Here is a 20,655-nt window from a genome sequence, read left to right as displayed (position 1 = left end):
AGAGACACTGAGCAAGAACCACCTAGACAAGTCTGGTCAATGCACAGAATTGAGATATAGTACTGGGTTATTGTTCTAAACCATTATATCTGGGGTGATATATAACAACAATAAATAACTGCATTAGGGGCAAAGTGGGAAGCCACGGGCTAAGCATTCCTATGAGTGTGGACATCAAAACCTAGCTTAGTGTCAGGTGGAATTGGTGATTGTCTATGAGATGGAGACAGGTAGGGACGAATGTTAATTTTTCTTCCATCTTCTTGGCTGCTCCTTGGAATTTCACAATTGGACTGTTGCTGTGTTATCACTGGGATTTGTGAATACAAATATGTAGTTTGTACAAATGTAAATATTTCTGGGATGGATAATGCTATAAACCAGGGTACAGCAAAATTTTTTCAATGTAGGGTCAGGCAGTAAATATTTTAGTTTTTTACGGTCTCCATAGCAATTAATCAACTTGGCCGAGGTGACACGGATGATATATAAATGAGTGACAGGGCTGTGTGCCATAAACTGTATTTATAAAAATAGGTGATTGGCTGGTTTTCACCTGTGGGCTGTAGTTTACTGACCCTATGCTAAAAAATTATTTCTATAAACAACAGAGGTATTTGGTTATATTGCTTGAATCTCATCAGAATTGGATTTGATTCACCTCTAGCTCCAGTTCCTCTTGCCATTTCCTCTGAGACCCCTTTGTAGGGCTCTCTTCCTAAGTTTGAAATGTGCTCCTCAAGGTTCTCTTCTCTTCTTATTCAATGTTCTTTCTCTGTCATCTCAACTTCTCGAATGATTTCAGTTAGTATCAGTTTGCCAACAACCAAGAAATCTCTCTTGATTCAGTTTTTTATCTAGAACTCCAGACTCCTGTACATCCTCCTGGATGTCTTTCCAGCATCCTGAGTTCAACACACTTATGTGCCAGTTACTAGCTTATAGCCTCTTAACTCCAAACCCACCCTTCTATGATTAGCTCTGTTATGCTGGGAGCTGGAACTCTGCAAACCCCATCTCTGTTTTGCCAGCTGTTAGTCTCTGTCAATAGGAGGTGTTAGAGGGATATTGCAATGCCAAAGGGGAAAGCAGAGACTTGCTGATCTCCTGTCTGCTGGGGGTTCCTGCGAGCATCATTTTAGCAAGGCTTCTTTGCCCCAGAAAGTTATGCTTTCTTCTGTAGTAGCCGTTGAATCTAGTTTTTCCAAAAGTTGCAGAATTACCTCCATTATAACTGCCTCCTCACTCCCGCCACCTTTCCTCCCATCAGCCCCAGTCAGTTAGTGGCCCCTCCTCCGAAGCCTGGATCTCAACCCTTCAGGATTCCTCCTCCAAGCTTGGAGATAATAGCACCAGTTGAGCAGGGCCTCTTTTTTTTTTTTTTTTTTAAGATTTTTTATTTATTTGACAGAGAGAGACACAGTGAGAGGAGGAACACAAGAGGGAGAAGCAGGCTTCCCGCTGAGCAGGGAGCCCAATGTGGGGCTTGATCCCACGACCTTGGGATCATGACCCCAGCTGAAGGCAGACGCCCAATGACTGGGCCACTCAGGCACCCCTAGCAGTGCCTCTTAGAGGGAGGTCTGAGTTTTGGTCCACAGGGTGGTTCCTGCTTCAAGTTTCCAAGTTTTAATAATTCCAGTCTCTTCTATTTGATTTCCCAGCCCTAATGGGTGGTTGCCGCTCCCTTTAATTGCTTCTTCTGTGCTAAATTATTGTTCTCCTTTGCTTTTTCAGTTACTGAGTTAACAATGTTTTACCTAGTGGACCATTCTTTATATTACATTCCCTTTCAAATATCTGCATTGGTTTCTGTCTCCTGACTGGACTCTGAATTTATATTCTCAGCCCAAAGCTACCCCCCTCCTTTAAAAAAAAAAAAAATCTTATCTATTTATTTGACCCAGAGAGAGAGAGAGAAAGATCATAAGCAGGAGGAGCAGCAGAGGGAGAGAGAGAAGCAGGCTCCCTGTGGGGCTGGATCCCAGGATCCCGGGATCATGATCTGAGCTGAAGTCAGCCGCCTAACCAAAGGAGCCACCCAGGCACCCACCAAAGCTACATTTCTGAAGTGCATTCTTCCTTAGTAAATGGCACCAGCAAACCTCTCCCCATGCCCTGCCCAGTGGCTCAAGCCCAATGTCTGGGCATTGTTCTAACTTATTCTGTTCTCTAAACTCCCTTATGCAATCAGTGAACAAGGCCTATAGATTTGGCTCCCTGCACATTCCTTCTAACTGTCGCTTCTTTCCATCTGTACACCCACCACCACAGATCAAGCCACCACCTTATAACTGACCTTTCCATGTTTTTTGTAGTTCCTCAATCTGTTCTCCCACTGTAGCCCTAGAGATGTATCAAAAAACACTTTACAGATAAATACTCTCTGAAACACTCTGGATCCTTAGCATAATTTATCAGTCTTTCTGTGATTTGACTTCTGCTTCTGCACTTCATTTTGAAACATGTTCCTTGCTCCTTCATTAGTTTTTCTCCCTTTATTGGTTTTCAAATTTGCCATGCTTTCTTTACACTCTTGGTACAAACTCTGCCCTCTCTGTAGAAATCTGTTTTTACCTGGACAGCTACTACATATCCTTAAAATGTTGTATTAGTATCACTTTCTCAGAGATGGCTTCTCTCTCTCTCTCTCTTTTAAGATTTATTTGAGAAAGAGAGCATGCACAAGCAAAAGTTGTGGGGAGACCACAGAGGGAGAGCGAGAGGGAGAAACAGACTCCCCGCTGAGCAGAGAGCCTGATGTGGGGCTCAATCCCAGGATCCTGGGATCATGAGTTGAAGGCAGATGTTTAACTCACTGAGCCACCTAGGAGCCCTTCCAAAATGACTTTTCTGACCTCTCAGACCATATTATATTCCCCTATTTGTTTCTACAGATTATTGCACATCTACTTTTTAACTATAATATTCGGTAAACTTGTAGCTGTGTACTTGCCTTCTTTCCTAGATGGTAAAGGCCACGTAGGCAGGGGTTGTGTTTGTATTGTCCAGCACAATATTCACAACACCCAGTGTTCCTTCCAGCACAGTAGACAGTCAACAGAAATATCATTTCTGTTCTATGCATTTGTGATAGGGCCTCTGAACTGATTACAGAAGACACCCAGTCCCTCAGATGCACTAGAATCCATCATGGCTGACTGTTACCTCTTAAACTGGAGTTTCCTTTGGTTTGCTCTTCTCATATCTGACACCAGTTCTCCCTTTATGGGTTCTGAAAATGATTGGATGAGACTGAATAGGGAGTAGACTGACTACAATTTATTGCCTTTAACTGGACTGGAGACTCAACATATTCCCTTCTACGTTATCGAAGAGCTCTGTAGTATCCCATGAGTCTTCCGAGTACCTGGTACTAGGTGCAGCTCTGTGCTTGTTATATTTAACTGAGCCCAATGAAGGGAGGGTTTTCTACCTCTAACAACCAGTATGTTACTCCTTCACCCAAAACATCAATGTTCTATTTTCTTTGTAGTTCCCTGAAATGTAGCCATTACTCCTCAAGTGGGGAAAGTGTTGGGGGGGGGGTGTTGGACTAAAACATAGATGAGAGGGCTTTAAAAAAGTCTATATTAACCAATAACAAAGCAGATAATGAAAATAGAATATGAAAATGAACATAAGAAGACCCATGAAAGCATATGACCACAATCTGTTGGAGAAACAGACTCAAGGAAACATTATATAAATCCATTTTGATTCTGGTTATACTTCCAGGGAGATAGCTGCATTTATTTAAAAAAGAAAACAAACAATAAAAGAACCTGAAGAGCTCTCTTTTCTTTTTATCTTCTAAACAGATTTGACCCAAGATGGATATTTTCTTTGAGAATAATATATCTTTTCCCTTCAGCTGAAAGTTTTACCTTTTGGATTGTATTCCACACACGTTCTTTATCGTTTCTTCTTCCTTCAAGGGTGTCCATAGCATCTGCCATTAGTGACTGCAGCTGTGGCACCAAGATAAAAATTATCAGTGTGGAATTCACACAGAAATAACTTCTCTAAATACACAGATTAAAACCTAATTAAAAAATCATTTGTACGCTGATGATTTTATTACTCATCTTTCCGACAATGAACACTGCCACCTCGTCTTTGCTTCAGTCATTACCAAGTATTATTGCAGATATAAAATATTATAACAATGAAAAGATTCTTCTTGAAAATTTGTAGAAAACATATAGGTTTTAATGTAGTAAGTGTTGATGTTTTGTAAAAAAACAGATTCGGATTGTAAAGAATGAAGGCAGTAGTTAATTCACTCAGGAAATGGCATGTAGTACATGAACACATTTTAGTATTTTCTCCTGAGGCTAATGTATCATTATTCGAGGCATCATGCAAAAGCTCACCCGAGGACAATACTAAAATTGCGCTGTTTTATTGCCTTCTAAAGGATGTTAGCTCATTTAAAGTCTTTTACTATTCTTTTATTTTCTAAAATTTCAAAATAACCAAGTTGCCTTTTTCAAAGGCAAGTTTAGAAAATTCCGCCCTTTGCCCAAAATTGCCACATTCCAAGTTAAAACAATCCCATGTACATGCTGCGTATGTGGCTGCAAAGTAATGAAACTGCATCAAGCCATGTGATGATCAAAACTGAAAAAGAAAGTTCTCTAAAAAAAGAACAAATGCCAACTCAGTTCACTGTGGCATCAGAGTGTGAACTCTCAGATGATCTCTCTCTACGTTAGATATTGCAGAGCTTAAGCAGGAAGGTGGAGGGTTGAGTCACTCAAGACTCTTCTACTGAGCAGTCCTTGTTTATGTAGCACCAGAGGTGATATTACTAGGATTTATTTTCCTAGGTTAACCTGCGCTTGGAAGTTGGAAAGTAAAATCTATTACTTAAGGTGATGAAATCTTGCAAGATATGTGATTTTAAAATATTTGGCCTATACATATAAATCCATAGACATTAATTTTTTTTCTAGTAGGCATAAAAATTATGAAAATATTCCATGAATCTATTTTCCAAGGTTTTAGATAGTGAGCTATTACACTAACATGTGAGTAAAACATGTCAATAATGCTAGTTTGATGCTCTTTGTCTATATTTAGAAATATAAATTATTTCCAGAGGGGGGGAAAAAGCTGCAGATAAGTGGTTGAAAAACCTAAGTGCAGGAAACTCCCCTGTATTTTTTCATTTAAATCTTGAATGTGCTTTTCAGGAAGACAGGATCAACAGTGTGCCAGCTTCTTAAATTAACATTTTCTTTGCTTCCTCTTATCTCAGAGGAGCATTAATCATCTAAAATTGGCTATAATATGCACTTTGAAAACTCCATACTTACTGCATTCCTGAATGTCTTATGAGTGGTAGGATAAACACTTAGCCTTTTAGAAGGTGTTCCACTGCACAGAACCATAAAGGTTTAGAAAGTATTCTTGCCAGTTTTGACTTTGTAATTCCCTGATTAATAGACTTTTCCTCACCCCATAGTTTCAAACTTTAGTATGCATAATTTTATTATTTGGCGAGTCAGACCACTTTATATACTGACTCTGAATATCACTACATATTTAATACCCTTTTACAGGGTCAGATGAACATTATAAATGTTGGCAGTTAATTTCTTGATGGATTAATTTGTTACAACTTTAAAAGCTCCAAGAGGGAGGGTTGCTTTATTTATCTGAAAATTACAGGTGATCAGTTTGGGTTGATCTCATCCCTGCTATGTGAATTCAATTCAGGTCTATAATTAGTTTTGGCTACCTTCAATTAAAGCCTCAAAGTAAAGAGCCCTTCCCTATAAACCATTAGGATCTCCATATATAGTAAATTTTACCTATCCTCGAATGGCCCTCACAGGGGTTAGTAATAGTTTTACAAATGAGGAGCCATTATTCCTAAGATTATTGTTAGAATATACACATCTATTTGAAGATTGTTTCTCCAAGATATTCCTTCAACTAATTTTTGACTGGCTCTGTGTTTTCTGAGTTCATTCGTCAATTTAGTTAAAAAAAATCATTTGACTAACTACATTTTCCTTTCCAATGAAACAACTGTTTTATCTAAATGGACCAGTGTGGGGGCGCCTGGATGGCTCAGGCAATTGTGTCTGACTTTGATCCCAGCTCAGGTTCTGGGATCACACCCTGTATCAGGCTTCATGTTCAGTGGGGAGTCTGCTTGAGGATGCTCTCTCCCTGCCTCTTTGCCCCTCACCCGGCTTGTGCTCCCTCTCTCTAAATAAATCTTAAAAAAGAAATGTACCAGTGTGAATGTGTGTGTGTGTTGCACTGCCAACATATGTATGAAACGAGAAATGAATAAGAAAACTCTAAAGACTATTTTGCAGGGTTGGTCTTTATATAGCGATTACTCTTGTCCTCTCACTTTCCCTTTCAAGAAAATTATATATTAACATAACTTGGAGTTTAAGAAATAATTTATTATAATTATACTTTTTTAAAAACAAAAAGCCTGATCCACGATATGAATAATCAGCCCTTTTCCATGTTTTTACCATCACAAAATTCTTGCTATAAAAATGGAAGTTAGTTGATGAGAGCAAATAAAAGACAGAAACACCTTTCTACATTTTCTAGTTTCTTTATTAAAATGTCTCAGGAGGGTTGGGCAGTTTTCCCTCAGACTACATTGATTCTCACAGTTTTTTTTCTTTTCAGAACATATCACTCTTCTGTTAGCCCAGGGCCCATGAAATCCTTAAACAAAGAAAAACACTTACCAATTCTGCCTCCTGTTGACTGATGTCCTGTAGATAGGGAATGGTTGCTAGCTCCGCCATGGCTTGATTGATCACTTGGGACTGCTCCTTTACTCTCTGCAGTCCGCTGAGGAGGCTGGCGTATTGCAACTTCTCCATCACACCTGAGCACCCGTGGAAACTCCCCTAGTCTCCCAGTAAAAGGAAGTGTTTTAGAACAAAATCACAGACATAGACCTCTCCCCGGGGATTGAAGTCAGATATTATTGCGATATGTTTACATCCTTTGAAGCAATAAGTACTGAGCACAAATAAATGTTTGTTTCCATTATTTTTGAGAATCATCTGTACCCTGCCTTCATGTAGATGAATGTATATAAAAGGGAATTCTTTGCAAGACTGTTCAGAAAGATTTGCAGGTGGCCCTGCATAAGGAACCTGGGCTAAGGGGGAGAGAGGGGACTGAAATTGAACATGCATTCCATTCCACTCTCCTAGTAGGGATCCCACAAAGGTGTGTTTGTTTAAAGAGGGGGACTTTATCTATGTCACCAAAGCATCACAGGAGCTAAGAGTTGCCTACTATCTTGTTTCCTTTCTTTTCTCTTTTTTTTTTCCTTTTTTCCTTCCCTCTCTTTTCTTTCTTCTTTCTTTCTTTCTTTCTTTCTTTCTTTCTTTCTTTCTTTCTTTCTTTCTTTCTTTTTTTCTTTCCTTCCTGTTTTATTTATTTGTCAGAGAGAGGGAGAGAATGCAAGTACAAGCAGGGGGAGAGACAGGCAGAAGGAGAAGCAGACTCCCCACTGAGCAGGGAGCCTGCTGTGGGGACTCCATCCCATGACCCTGGGATCATGACCTGAGCCGAAGGCAGATGCTTAACTGACTGAGCCTCCCAGGTGTCCCTCTAACTTATTTCTATAAGATAATATTCTCTATGAAAGTTAAATCATGAAAAACGTTGTGTAGTTGAATTCTGTCTACCCCAATGGCTTACATTGGATCTCCAGCTCTTCTTTCATCTTTAGTTTTCACTGGATGGCCTTAGATTCTGGTTCCCCTCCTTGAGGTATTTGAGCACTTGATTCTGGTTCCTTGAACCATCCCAACAACTGATAAAATCCATCTTGAAATAGGCTACTGTGTACATTTGTAGAGACCACCACCCCCTATAGTATTTTGGGATTTTTTTAAAAAAAGATTTTATTTGTCAGAGAGAGATAGAGAGCACAAGCAGGGGGAGCGGCAGGCAGAAGATGAAAACAGATTCCCTGCTGAGCAAGGAGCCCCATTGTGGGACTTGATCCTGGGACCCTGGGATCATGACCTGAGCCGAAGGCAGATGCTTAATTTACTTATCCACCCAGGCACCTTATTTTGGGCTTTCTAACAATGCGGGATACCTTTGGTAAGATGGCCCAGCTATGTGTTTTTCTACTGCCAGCCATAAAAGAGGAGACATGACCTTCTCTAAAAATTTTAATACAAACTGTTATGCTTAATGTAAAGTTTATCACAAAATTCTCATTTATATTGGGGAAAGGGGGGCATAAAGTTTATCTAAGGGTTAACAGAAAAGCTTTGGGTTTCTGCCGTGTTTGTTGGGTGATAAGAAGTGGGAAGTCACAGGAGGATTTAATTTGTCAATTGCATTCTGCATCCTGGAACCAGAAGAGAAAGTCTGGTTGACCAGTGTTCCTTTATCATAGGGTTCCTCCTGGACCACCTGGACCAGAATCATGAGGTTTTGTGAACTAGGCAGAGTCCTGGGCCTTACTGGGTGAATCACCTATCTGTTGATATGTGGTCCTAGAAACATTAATTTTAGCTAGGTGCCCTCCTACCCCCAATCTTCTAATATTTCAAACGGAAGTTGAACAAACTGCCATCTGAAAGGCTAGTATCTGAACAAGGACTATTTTAGTCTGTGTATGCTTATAAAACAGATTTTTCTCCCCAGACATTAGAGAAGGCAGACATGATTTTTTCTTCTTCAAAGAAAATCTCTTCTAAAGAGAAAAATTATTAGAAGCTAACATTACTAAAGAGCATCTGAATTTCAACTTGAATTTGCAAAGCAGTTCCTTCTGAAATGTCATACTCATATTTTGGCACTTTTCTAGAATCTTGGTAATACCGAATGATTGAGCACCATTACGCTGTATTTGCTGTGTGTCTCTCTAACACCTATCTATATCACTTGAATAATGTCCTTCTATCCCTGCTAATTTGTTCTTTATGATTAATCATTTATCTGAAAACCTATAAACCTATAGGAGAGATGACTGCAAATCGTGGAATTGGGATCCCTTCTTTGACTTGACAAAATAGCTAGCCTATCCATTCAGTTTAAACATGCAGCTAAACAATGGGATACTGTCAAATAGAGAAAAGCAAGTTGCAGGAGAAACCGTTTTCTTTCTGAAGAAAAATTGCTTGCTTTGTTCTTCTTTAAAATAAACAATGGGGCTCCTTGTAGGAAAGTAGTGTAGTGACTCAACTCCAAAGAGCAGAAACAACAGCAGTCTGCTAGGGAACATAATCTATCAGTGTAATTTTCCAAAACATCAGGAAAATAAAAATAGTGGAAGGCAATGGTGCTTTGTTAGCTAGATTGTTGGATGCATAACAAAACAGGAAGTGCTCCATGCGAATCAGATACCAAGGACAGAACATAGTCACCTAATAGTCACCTATCCTTCTCCTCTCCTAAAGCCGATGCAGTTTTTGGGAAACGATGCAGTTTTTCATCAGGAAACTAATAAATTAATATTTTATCTATACATGATGGGGGTCTTTGAGAGACAAAGTGAAAAAGAGATACAAATTGCCATCTAAAGCCAGGCAGAATGTTTTAATGCTGTTGCTTTAAGAAAATAAAGGAAATAACAAGGGATGAAGTAGCTTAAACGTGTAATGCTACCAGGAGCTAAATCTAAAGGAGAAGTAGTCCTTCCCCCACCCCACCCATGAGACTTCAGGAATGATCAAAGGGGTCTTTAACTGCTGGAGAGAGGGTAATAAAGTGGCCAAGATTGAAACTAAAACCTCACACAGGTATAATGAAGGTTAGGTAAATAGCAAGCTTAAATGAAGACTTCAGTCAGAGAATTGCCTACCTGTAATAGCAGGCATGGTTAAATGTTTGGCAGGTAAGTGATACTACATAATACCACCAGAAAGCAGAGCCCAAGTTTTTGGGCTGTAATTCCATTTGACATACATATAGAAACATTAATTGCCAAAAAGGGATAGAAAACGCATATTACTGTTCATTTCAAATGTGTATATGTAAACATTTTTTTATGCTTCACTTAGAGGAAATTAAAAGTAAAATTAATGAGGTATTAAAAACATGGTTAGGTCATTTTTTGGCAAGTCAGCCTGTGAAGAAGGCTTCATGCACGGCAAGAGATTTTATTATTTTAACTCTTTAACATTTAGCCCAGGAAGCACAGTACATAAGGTTTGAAACTGACAGCAGCCAATAAAGTTAATGAATGGAAAAGCACAGTGGCATCGGGTAGCACATGAAATCATTAGGACAAGGATCCAGAGAAGAAAAATACCATTAGAACAGAGCTACTGGTTGAATGGGACTGATGTTCAGTAGGATTAAAAGCCACCATGTAGGAAGCGGTAGAATATTTTAAATTATAACTCAATGTCAAAATCATTCTTGTATGGCCATGGTTATTTATGTCTAGTAAAGGAATCTATAAAGTAAGGAAACTGGGATCAGAGTGTAAGGAGAATCGTTGCCTGATACATAGAAACCTCCCTCATACAAGGAAAGCCCTTGTTTCCTTCTGTCATCTTATGGCAAGCGGTGAAAATTCACGTTCCCTGGGAAGGCCTGCTGTGGTTAGTAGATCTATTCCATGGCTGGAGATAACACCGCTAATCCTGGCTTTGTGAGTAGTTCTGAGCACATTAGTGATATAAGGAAAAAAATTAGAAATCTGTAGGACATCTGCATAATCTTCATTTTAGAAGAATATATAATTTCAGAGTACACACTTGAGTCAAGTAAGAGAAAGGTCTATAAAATAGTCCTTTTGTCAAAGCACACTAAAAAACCAATATAAACAATTAAAAACTTCTGCAACTTGTAATGCTTAACAAAGTGCTTCAGCATGGATTATGTACTTGGGGTCTCAGAACAACTCTGTGAAGTTGGCCTGGCAGATATAAGCTTATTTAATAAATGAGAAAAAAGAGCTCAGAAGTTAAATGATTTGCCTTCGGGTTATACTGACAGAGCACATCTATGGACAAAAGTCTTCATCTACAGGCATCACAAGTGAAGATGACAACTAATAAGAACAGTGCAATACCCAGACATTCAAGTGGACAGCATTTGCTATGTGATAAGAAAAAAACACACTTCAGGGAATCCTAAAAACACTGTTGAGTGCTTCTTGGGTCACAGTTAATGGTACCATGTAGGAATAATTTCTACTCACCAACTCATTACTTGCTTCATTAATCTAGGTTACCTTTGCAGCCAATTTTATTCAGTCCTGCTTTATTAAGCTGTGGTTGGGCATATAATAAAAAACCTAGAGGCCAGTATTTGGATATATTTGTGGTCCCTGGATACCTTCGAGCTCACTTGCTTCAATTCCATTAAAATCTTTGAGATAATCTTCTAAAATCTGTTAATTCCCACAGAAGCTAGCATAGAAATGTTGATAAAATTCTTCGCACTTAGCTAAGTAGTACTGACTAATTTTAAAGGATTCAGTTATTAATTAGATGCCAAGAATCTTAGTTATGGTTTTCAAATATCCTTTATAGACACATAAAGATACATGTGTATACCAATCTCTAAGTGGCTAGAATGCCCTTTGGAGGGTGAAAAAAAAATGAGTTAAGAACACTTAAAAAGCGTGTGATGCCTAGATAGGCCCAACCTGAATACAGAACACTGAGATATGAGCTGGCAAGAGGTGATGTGGCCAGTGTCCTGACGAGTAACAAGGTATGGCAGGTATTGCCCCCAAAGAGCCAGGACACAGGCAGATCACTTCCACAACTTCTAGTACATTGGCTCTGCTAGGCTTACCATGAACCGATGAGGAAAAATAATGCTCTATGGTGATGGTTCTTGTTATCAAAGATTCTACTATGTATAAAGGTCTGATGTTGACAGGGATGATGAATGTGGATCTCTAATTAAGATGGGGAGTTTGGTGATGATGGTGTGTGGCTAGAGGAGGTTATGATAAAGGGTAATTTAGAGAACAGGACCTAAAGCTTGTGGTAAAGCCAATGAGATTGCTGTAAACTGAATGGTTGTGTCCACCCAAAATTCATATATTAAAGTCCTAACCCTCAATGTGATGGTATGGTGATGGGGCCTTTGGGATTAGACAAGGTCATGAGGGTGGAGGCCCCATAATGGGATTGATGTCCTTATAGGAGGAGATCCCAGAGAGCTTGCTCTCTGCCATGTGAGAAAAGATGGAAGTCTACAAAGCCAGGAAGAGGGCTTTCATCAGAACTTGACCATGCTGATACCACGATCCTGGACTTCTGTCCTCTAGAACTGTGAGAAAATGGAAATGAATTTCTTCATAATAGAAATATAGGGGAGATAATCGAGTGGAACAGAGTTATGGGAAGGGGGGGAGCTCTGGTGGTAGGAAAATTGATAAAAATGTGCTTTTGTATTTGTAATGCATAGAATTACAAATCATGCAAATAGATTAGGGATTTTATAGCTTTTCTAAAATGCTGAATAATGTTATTGAACAGATAAACTGCTCAACAGATGTTAAGTAGCTGTTTGTGATGACCCCCTTGGTTCCCCTTGTAAGGTAAGAACATCAAATCAATGATGTAATACAAAAGCCACAAAAAGAAAATTCCTCAAAATTTCCAGCATACAGGCCTTTTGAAAAATATTTTAAAAAGGGGAAATATGCAGCCTTTATAGCCCTTTAATGAGAAGTTCCCTTTATGTACTTTCAGTATAATGGCTTAAATTTTGTAAAACAGCACAGCAAAATCCAGGTATTATTTTGGGCTTTTTAACACTGAAAAGTAAAAGGGCATATTTTCCCCAGATCAGAAAAAGAGATTAGATAACTTACCCTAAGGGTGTACAAAGATCAATTGCCAATGCATCGGGAAGCCTCTAATTTATCAGTGTGGTATGGAGGCACTAGCTTGAAAACTCCAAATTCTTGTGTAGATAACAAAATAGTTATGTATGCTAGCCCAGGATATGAAATAGGGAAACACTATATTTACTAAAATTTTGTTTTTGATTTGAAGTAGGAAATGTACTGCAAACTTGAATTAGATAGTAGGAAGGCGCACACACATACACACACACACAAAGGCTCTTCCAGCCTAATAAATGCTGGAAATTGCAAAGTGTAGCATTGTCGTATGTTTTAAAATATAAAATAAATAAAATAAAATCATTAGCTAAACTTTGCTTGGTTTTGCAGATGAGATTTAACTGTGAATGTTTCTAAACTCCTCTAACACTTGCAATATTTGTGCCGTAAACTTTCCATACTTCTAGGATTGCCTAATATTTGTGCATTGGACAAATATAAAAGACTCATATACCTACATTCAGTTGGGTGCTTCTAATAAAATCCAGTATTGGCAAGATTCGCTTCCCCATTGTCTCCATGTGTCTCACTGTGTCTTCTTTGGTCAGCAGACCGAAGGGAGTTTTATGTTCTAAAAATTGTAACAATAAACTTTTATACTACTTTTTCCAGGCTTCCATTTCCAAATGCTTTCTTTAGCAAGCTATAAACAGATATCTCAATGTTAATAGATATGAAATTTTTAGTGTAGAAACTAGCACCATCCCTAGACCACATGCATAGCAATGAAAGATCTATGAGGAGAAAGGCAGAGGAGACATTGCCCTTTAGAGACTATCATTTATTCATTTTGTTGTGTTTCCTGATTGAGAGATCTAAGAGACAGCCTATAACAATTCATCCCTCTCAGCAGGGTATGTTTTCCCTGACTTGTGAAAAAATGTTGTCATAAATGTGTCTGATTGTTGTCTTGTTCCTTCGAGGTATTACTCAAGTGTGCAGATCCCATTGACTTTGAATGTAGCTTGAAGTTAAGATAAGCCTCAGAGGACAGAGTGTCAGACAAAACACAAATCCTTAATTATGTGGGTAGAGCTGAAGGAATAAATTCAACCCGGTTGTGAATTTTGCCCACAAATCTGAAACTTCGGCTCCATGTAAATATTTTCTTGAGTTTTGGAAGTTTCAACAGAATTACTGAATACCATTAAAGTATAATAACTCCTCAGGAGATTTAAGCTCTTGGTAAATTACATAAGAAAAGAGTAGAACAAATAGAAATATAACAGATAATCCAAGTGATTTAAGGTTTTCATTGGCTGTATTTTTGATTTTACACAAGTATTTTGGATAATTTTTGTTAATGGATGATGACAAAAACTTACATTCTTTAAGTGCCCTGTGCTTAGGCACTGGTAATAGCATGGTTGGGATGAGATGGTTGGAGTGAGGGAGGCAGGCACTCTAGAATTGCATTGGTCTTAGAGGAAACTGAATCCCAGATATTGGTAACTAACCCACAAAGAAGACTGAAATAAGTTCATTATAACTTGACAAACATATTTTGGGGGGCTACCCTTACTATATGCTAGGCCTTATGATGAATAAGACTTGATGAAGAAAGCACAATTCCTGCCTTATAACAGCATTAAATGATAATAATAAGTCCAGGTGATTTACCTGTAAATGTAGGCAGCTTCCTACTTGATAATTTTTCCAAAAATTTCCCATCTTCTTTGTTTTTGAACCCAAGAGTCAAGAGATATTGTTGGGGTGGAAAAGATGACCAGTCAACTGTCTGGGGCAATACATGGAGTCCTTGAAGATCTGAAATACAATAGGAAATGAACTAAAGAGTTTGATTACAAAGGGTATTTTTTCCTCCTATTCAGGAATTGTACTTGGAAGACATGATAAATATAAATATTAAATGTGCAAAGTAAAAGTATATGCATTAAAATGTCAAATAGATGATATATCAAAATCACATTTCATTATTTATACTTTTCTTAAAATATAAAGACATAGAACAATTAGCAAAATATGGTTGGATTACATGGATTTCTTTCTCCATATTCAAAATAATAGAAAATTCAGGACCAGCTTGCAGGCTTAATAGTTTTCTGTGTCCTCTTTTCAAGAGAATTTGATTTTTCTGTTCAAAGTTTAAGATTTAAAGAAATAATGTTATATGAAAGGAAAGAGAACAATCACCAAGTGAGAATTAAAATCTATCATGCTAACTTAGTTACATCCCTCCCATAGTTGAAGAAAATTTGAAATGACAAATGTACTGACTTTCACAATTAGACTTGGAAATAATTTTAGGGTCAGGAGAATGGTCGTAAAACAAACTCACATACTTAATGACCTTGAGAGCTACTATTTACTGAGTACTTACTTTCTACTTTCCCTTGTTCTAAGTAGTTTGAGCAGATTGTCTCTTTCTTTTTTTAAAGATTTTATTCATTTATTTATTTTAGAGGTAGAGGGAGGGAAAGAGAGAGAATGAGTAAGCAGCGGGGAGAGGCAAGGGAGAAGGACAAGCGGATTCCACTCTGAGTGCAGAGCCCAATGTGGTGCTGGGTCCCAAGACCCTGAGGTCATGACCCTAGGCAAAATCATGGGTTGGGGGGCTTAACTGACTGGGCCACCGAGGTGCTCCTGTGCAGTGTCTTTTTAAATCCTCATGGTAACTTGACAAAATTGGTGCTATTTTCCCCATTTAATGACTAGGAAGTTGAGTACACAGATGGAAGGTGACTTTCACAAGAACATAACCTATAAGTGGACAAAGCAGGATTCATACCTGGCGGTCTGACTCCAGAGACCACAGACCTAACCATTGTATTTTGCTTCAGGCTTGCTAGGCTCTTGATTACTTTCGATATAGGGACAAATGTCATCCATGGAGTCTTGGTGGCCAGATTCACTTAATTCACGTCCATTCTGAGTAATAACACTTTGATTGTGATAGACTTCACAAATGAATGATGATGAGCAGAGGGTTTAATGAGCTCTCCCTACTTAACGCTGCCAGAAAGGGAAAAAAATGGAATTCCAAATATCCTTGAATTATGATTTAGTTAAAAGTCAATTTTTAATGTAGAATCAGAACTTAAATGGTAATGATTCAGATATAGCCTTCATTATTTATCTGCCATATGTCCTTAAAAAATAATAAATGTGGGATTCTTGGGTGGTGCAGTCAGTTAAGTGGCTAACTCTTGATTTGGGCTTAGGTCATGATCTCAGGGCCCTGGGGTTGAGATGGGGCTCTAAGCTCAGCACAGAATCTGCCTGAGATTCTCTCTCCTTCTCCCTCTGCCCCTCTCCTGCTTGTGCACTGTCTCTCTCTAAAATAAATAAATCTTAAAAAAAAAAATAGATGTAGTAAACAATGAGTGTTTTTATCCACCCTCCCTGGCATCCTCCATTCCTGTTTTTAGCTGCAGAATCCTTCGTTCAAACAGAAATTTACTAAGCCCAATATTTAAAGTTGCTAAAATAGAGCTGTTCTATTTGGAGCATGGGATACTGACCACCCATCCTCATGTCTGTACCCTATTCTACACCTCACATGCAATAGCCATCTTCAATCCTTCCCCAGAACAATAATTTCTCAAAGCTCTTTGGCACATTTTGGTTAAGAAAATAGGGTATACTTGTCAGAGAGTTAACATGTATGCTCACTATTGAAAAAAATTAAAAATATCACAAAATATCTTTGTTTCAAAGATACAGAACAAAATATATTAGACATGCTTTAGTCTTTTCATGGTGATTCAAAATCAGGCAATCCCTTGAGATTATTGAGGGCTTATCTGGCCTGAGATTATTATTTAGAACCTCTGTTCCATATGCTTTTTCAGGATTACCTTTTTCACTCAAGAACCAGGCAGGACAGGGCATATTATTATGCCCAGGTTACAGATGGCAAAATTGAGCTTTAAGAAGAGGTTGCAAACTTTCCTAAGATCACACAGTGAGCAAATGGGAGGGACCAGAACTGAAAGGCAGCTGGATGTCAAAACTTAACTCCCAAAACTATCCCCAGGACAATTTAGCCATGACAATAATGATCACTCTGAAAACCAATGGGAAATGTGTTCCAGAAATCATGGCAATGCCAATGATTCTGGGTAGAACATTTCCTACCCTAACTAGAAAAGTATAGCAAGCACACAGAGTTCTCAGAATGAAGAGAGTAACTTTTGTGGGTTTTAACGTGCAGCTTAAACATGCCTCTTGAGTTGGTGTTTGAATTACAAACGGCTTCTTTTTAAAAGGATGTCTCATTTCTATAAACAAGATAAAAATGTGATTTCTGCATTTCAATCTCAAAAGTGCAGGAAATTTCTTTGCTTTTGAAATCTGCATTAGATCATCACAGACACACCCTCTGCTTCCAACTGAATACTGTCTTGCTCTGAACAATACAGGAAGAGCTTGCCAGTTTTGCTGAGAAATCAAAAGGCCACTAACTCACCCTGATACACGGTCATCGCATTTCTTTCGTGTTCATCCTTTAGTTCTCTATAAGATGCCAACATTTATAAATTGTCAGCATCTTCAGGAATTGACATACTCTGGAGATTGAGGCTGGAAGATATGTGATCCCTGGCTATGGTTTGCTCTTTCATCTGCTTTTGCTCCCTGACATAGAAGGCTTGCAGGTCTCCATGGGCCATTCTGGGGATGATGCTGGGGACTGTCCTATGGAGATGTTCTTGGCTTCTTGGGTACCTCTGGAAGACTAGAGTCCCCAAGAATTGGTGTGGCTGCTCTGACCTCCACACAAACCCAGAAAGGAGCATCCAGACATAGAAGCTTCTGGATCCCATGGGTGAAACCTGTTAGCACAGAGAGGGCTCCTGGCAGGACACCTTTAAAACTTTAAGGTATACACTGAAGTGACAGGAGGCCCCAGAGTGGCAAAGTCCAGAACTGATTGGGGTGTGCAGCCCATAGGCTGGTGTTTATAGTGGGTTTGTAGGGAGCATCTTGAGATTTGTTATTTTCCAGTGCAGCTCTATTGCCAGAAGCAGCCAGATGTTTGAGAGCTCGATTATATAAATAACAGGAGAACTTTGAGAGGTTGACGTCTTCTTGCTCATAAATATTTGGGGGACAAAGAGGAGACTGATACTAATAGTTGCAGTGATTAGATTGACTAGTGAAACTAATGTGAGCACTATAGCTATTTTATTATAAAATATGCTTGCAAAAATAGAACTATTTTCTGCTCCTTTCGACCCTGTATGTTTCATCTTGTGTGTTTGATCTATTATTAAATTCCAGGTGATGTTTTTTAAAATGTGAGAGGCCCCTACATTCATACTGTTAAGTTTAGAAAAAAATATTTTTTAAAGTATCATTCTTATTCGATTTGTATGCAGAGTAAATTGCAATTGTATGAACATTTAGCCTAGCAGGTGGTCTATGACCCAAAATGACGACATACTTACCAGATGTTGAATCTCATGTAACATTAATTTGAGTGCTAATTGTTCTCAATTTTATGCTCATAAACCTCTACCTACGTCCGAAAAGCCCTGTGCCCCTGATAGATATGAAAGTTAACCAGATTGTATTTTTTTGTTCTTTGGTAGGAAAGTTGAATTGATTAAAAATGTCTTCTTTGCTTCTGTCATGTCAGAAGAACTGAAAAGAAATAAGTACCTTAATGCGTCCTTTTACAATTTATCGCAATTAGAGATGAAATTTAGATGACCATGGCCAAATTTATCATTAAAAAATCAGTTTGCAGGTATGACATAGTTCCAAATTTTTACCACCAGTGATGCTTTAAAAAATATATCAAAGATAGATTATGCAGATTAAGTTTCTTGCATAGAAACATAATCTTGCAATTCTTTTTGAAATATGCCTCACTTCAGCAAAAGAGGATGAAGTCTGCCCTTTATCAAGAACCTTTCATTGTACCACAGAACTCTGGAACTGACCAGTTTTCAGGTCTTCAAGTCATTCATGCACCTTGACCTTCTTTAGCATTGCCCTCCTCCTTGAAGTCACCTCCCTGGAGTACAGTGACAGTCTCTTTACTTTCTTTCTCTCTGTCTCTGTGCCTGTCTTTCATCCTCTCTCCTACACACACACACCTCCCAGATTCTCTTTCTCTGTTGTTCCTCCTGCCTTCTCAGTCAGTACTCTTCTAGGCGGTCCCTGGCTCACTGACGAGTTCTTCATATACACACTCCTGGGGGCTTTCTCAATTTTTGTGTCTTTCCCTCTTACTTCTAAGCAAAAAGAGATCAAAGCTCTAGTCTGGTCTGAAAAATCATCGCCAAATTCAAACCCAGCGTTTCCAAATGTCTCCTGATACTTACTATTGGCTCATCATTACAGAAATCACCAGAAGGGAGCAAATATGTTCTTCAAAAGTGATTTTCAGGGTGCCTGGGTGGCTCAGTGGGTTAAGCCGCTGCCTTCAGCTCAGGTCATGATCTCAGGGTCCTGGGATCGAGTCCCGCATCGGGCTCTCTGCTCAGCAGGGAGCCTGCTTCCTCCTCTCTCTCTGCCTGCCTCTCTGCCTACTTGTGGTCTCTCTCTGTCAAATAAATAAATAAACTCTTAAAAAAAAAAAGTGATTTTCATAATTTCCACAACTTCCCTCTTCCCTGTTTTTCACTGATGTGTTGTTAGGATAACCATTATTCACCCAATTATTCGCGCTTAGAATCTGAAAGCCCTTGTTGACTTTTCTTTCTTCTTATCTCTGACATTTAGTGAGTCTCAAAAACTAATGAAGTCTGCCCATTGTAATACATCTCATATTAACTTCTTTCTGAGCATAACCATTGCTACCATCCTGGTCAAATTTCTGGTCACATAACATCTGGATTACAGAAAAAGTTTCCCAGCCAACGTCACTGCCACCACTATCATTTTATGCCACCCCACCATGCAAGGAATATTTCTGGAACATTGCCTTTGTGTTTGCCACATACTTTCTCAGGAACTTTAGTGACTTCTTTCTTGGTATTCAAGGTTCTCAACTGTGTGTATCTGTTTCACAGTCTCTACCTAATTCCTACATTTCCTCCAATATAAACCTTTATCATCTGCTCTGCTGATTTCACTAACTTGTACCAGCCTGTGCTTATCCTGCTTCTGAACTTTTCTTTGTTCAGAAAACTTCTTTTCCTAAGAAACACTTACATATTCTCTTTTTCTCTTTATTCAGTTGATGACTATCTTTCCAGATGTACCTAATTTAAGTCCCATCTTGTCCATGCAGGTTTACCTGAATATTTCAACATCACTCTTCAAACTCTTAAAGAAATCTATATTATTCACTCCAGAGTGAATTTCCTAAGGTTTCATGGGAGTATGTCTTATCTCCCTAACAAGTTTTAATCCTCTTTTAAGTTATTTTTAAGTTATGCCCATGCCTAAGCATCTAGTAGATGCTCATCAATATTTGAATCTAAAAACAAACTTTTCCAAACCCTGAATTTTTAATGATCAAAAAAAAGAACTTCAAAAAATCTTTTTCAAAAAAAAGAACTTCAGAAAGAACGAATAAAATGTTCAGAGCTTCTGAGATATGATTTATTTCTTTGTCACTAAGCTTAGAAATAAATATCACACAGACTTTGGTCCTTATTTTACCTAAATCTCAAGTGGTTTCTGTTTAACTTATGAAGAGTGAAGTAAAATAATAAGTATTGCATAACTCAATGGAGTAAAATGCTCAAATGAACAGAGTAGCTTTGCCTGGATGGAAAAATTAGTTTCATATTTGGGTTGTACCTTTGTCACAGCTTGTTCTCTGAGAAATACAAACTCATAGTCACGAAAAGATTGGGTTAATAGAGAGAGTCTGACTTAGCGAAACTGTCGTCATCACCAGAAAAGCA

At 38.5% G+C, this 20,655-nt stretch overlaps 1 protein-coding gene across 3 annotated transcripts in view; it reads right to left on the bottom strand.

The window, feature by feature from the left end:
• SPATA16 (spermatogenesis associated 16) overlaps positions 1-20,655 on the bottom strand; it is a 259,451-nt gene that overhangs the window by 48,309 nt on the left and 190,487 nt on the right. For all 3 annotated transcript variants that reach the window (XM_059163453.1, XM_059163451.1, XM_059163452.1), the window contains exons 7-10: positions 14,453-14,599; positions 13,291-13,403; positions 6,729-6,893; positions 3,888-3,971 (exon numbers count right to left, since the gene is read on the bottom strand). In XM_059163453.1, coding sequence (XP_059019436.1) covers positions 3,888-3,971; positions 6,729-6,893; positions 13,291-13,403; positions 14,453-14,599 — 509 coding nt within the window. The remainder of the gene's footprint in view (positions 1-3,887; positions 3,972-6,728; positions 6,894-13,290; positions 13,404-14,452; positions 14,600-20,655) is intronic.

This window comes from Mustela lutreola, chromosome 2 (genome assembly GCF_030435805.1).
Source record: "Mustela lutreola isolate mMusLut2 chromosome 2, mMusLut2.pri, whole genome shotgun sequence".
Lineage (NCBI taxonomy): Eukaryota > Metazoa > Chordata > Mammalia > Carnivora > Mustelidae > Mustela > Mustela lutreola.
The sequence above is the reverse complement of the archived record's forward strand: the minus strand, read 5'-3'. Positions and strand labels throughout refer to the sequence as shown.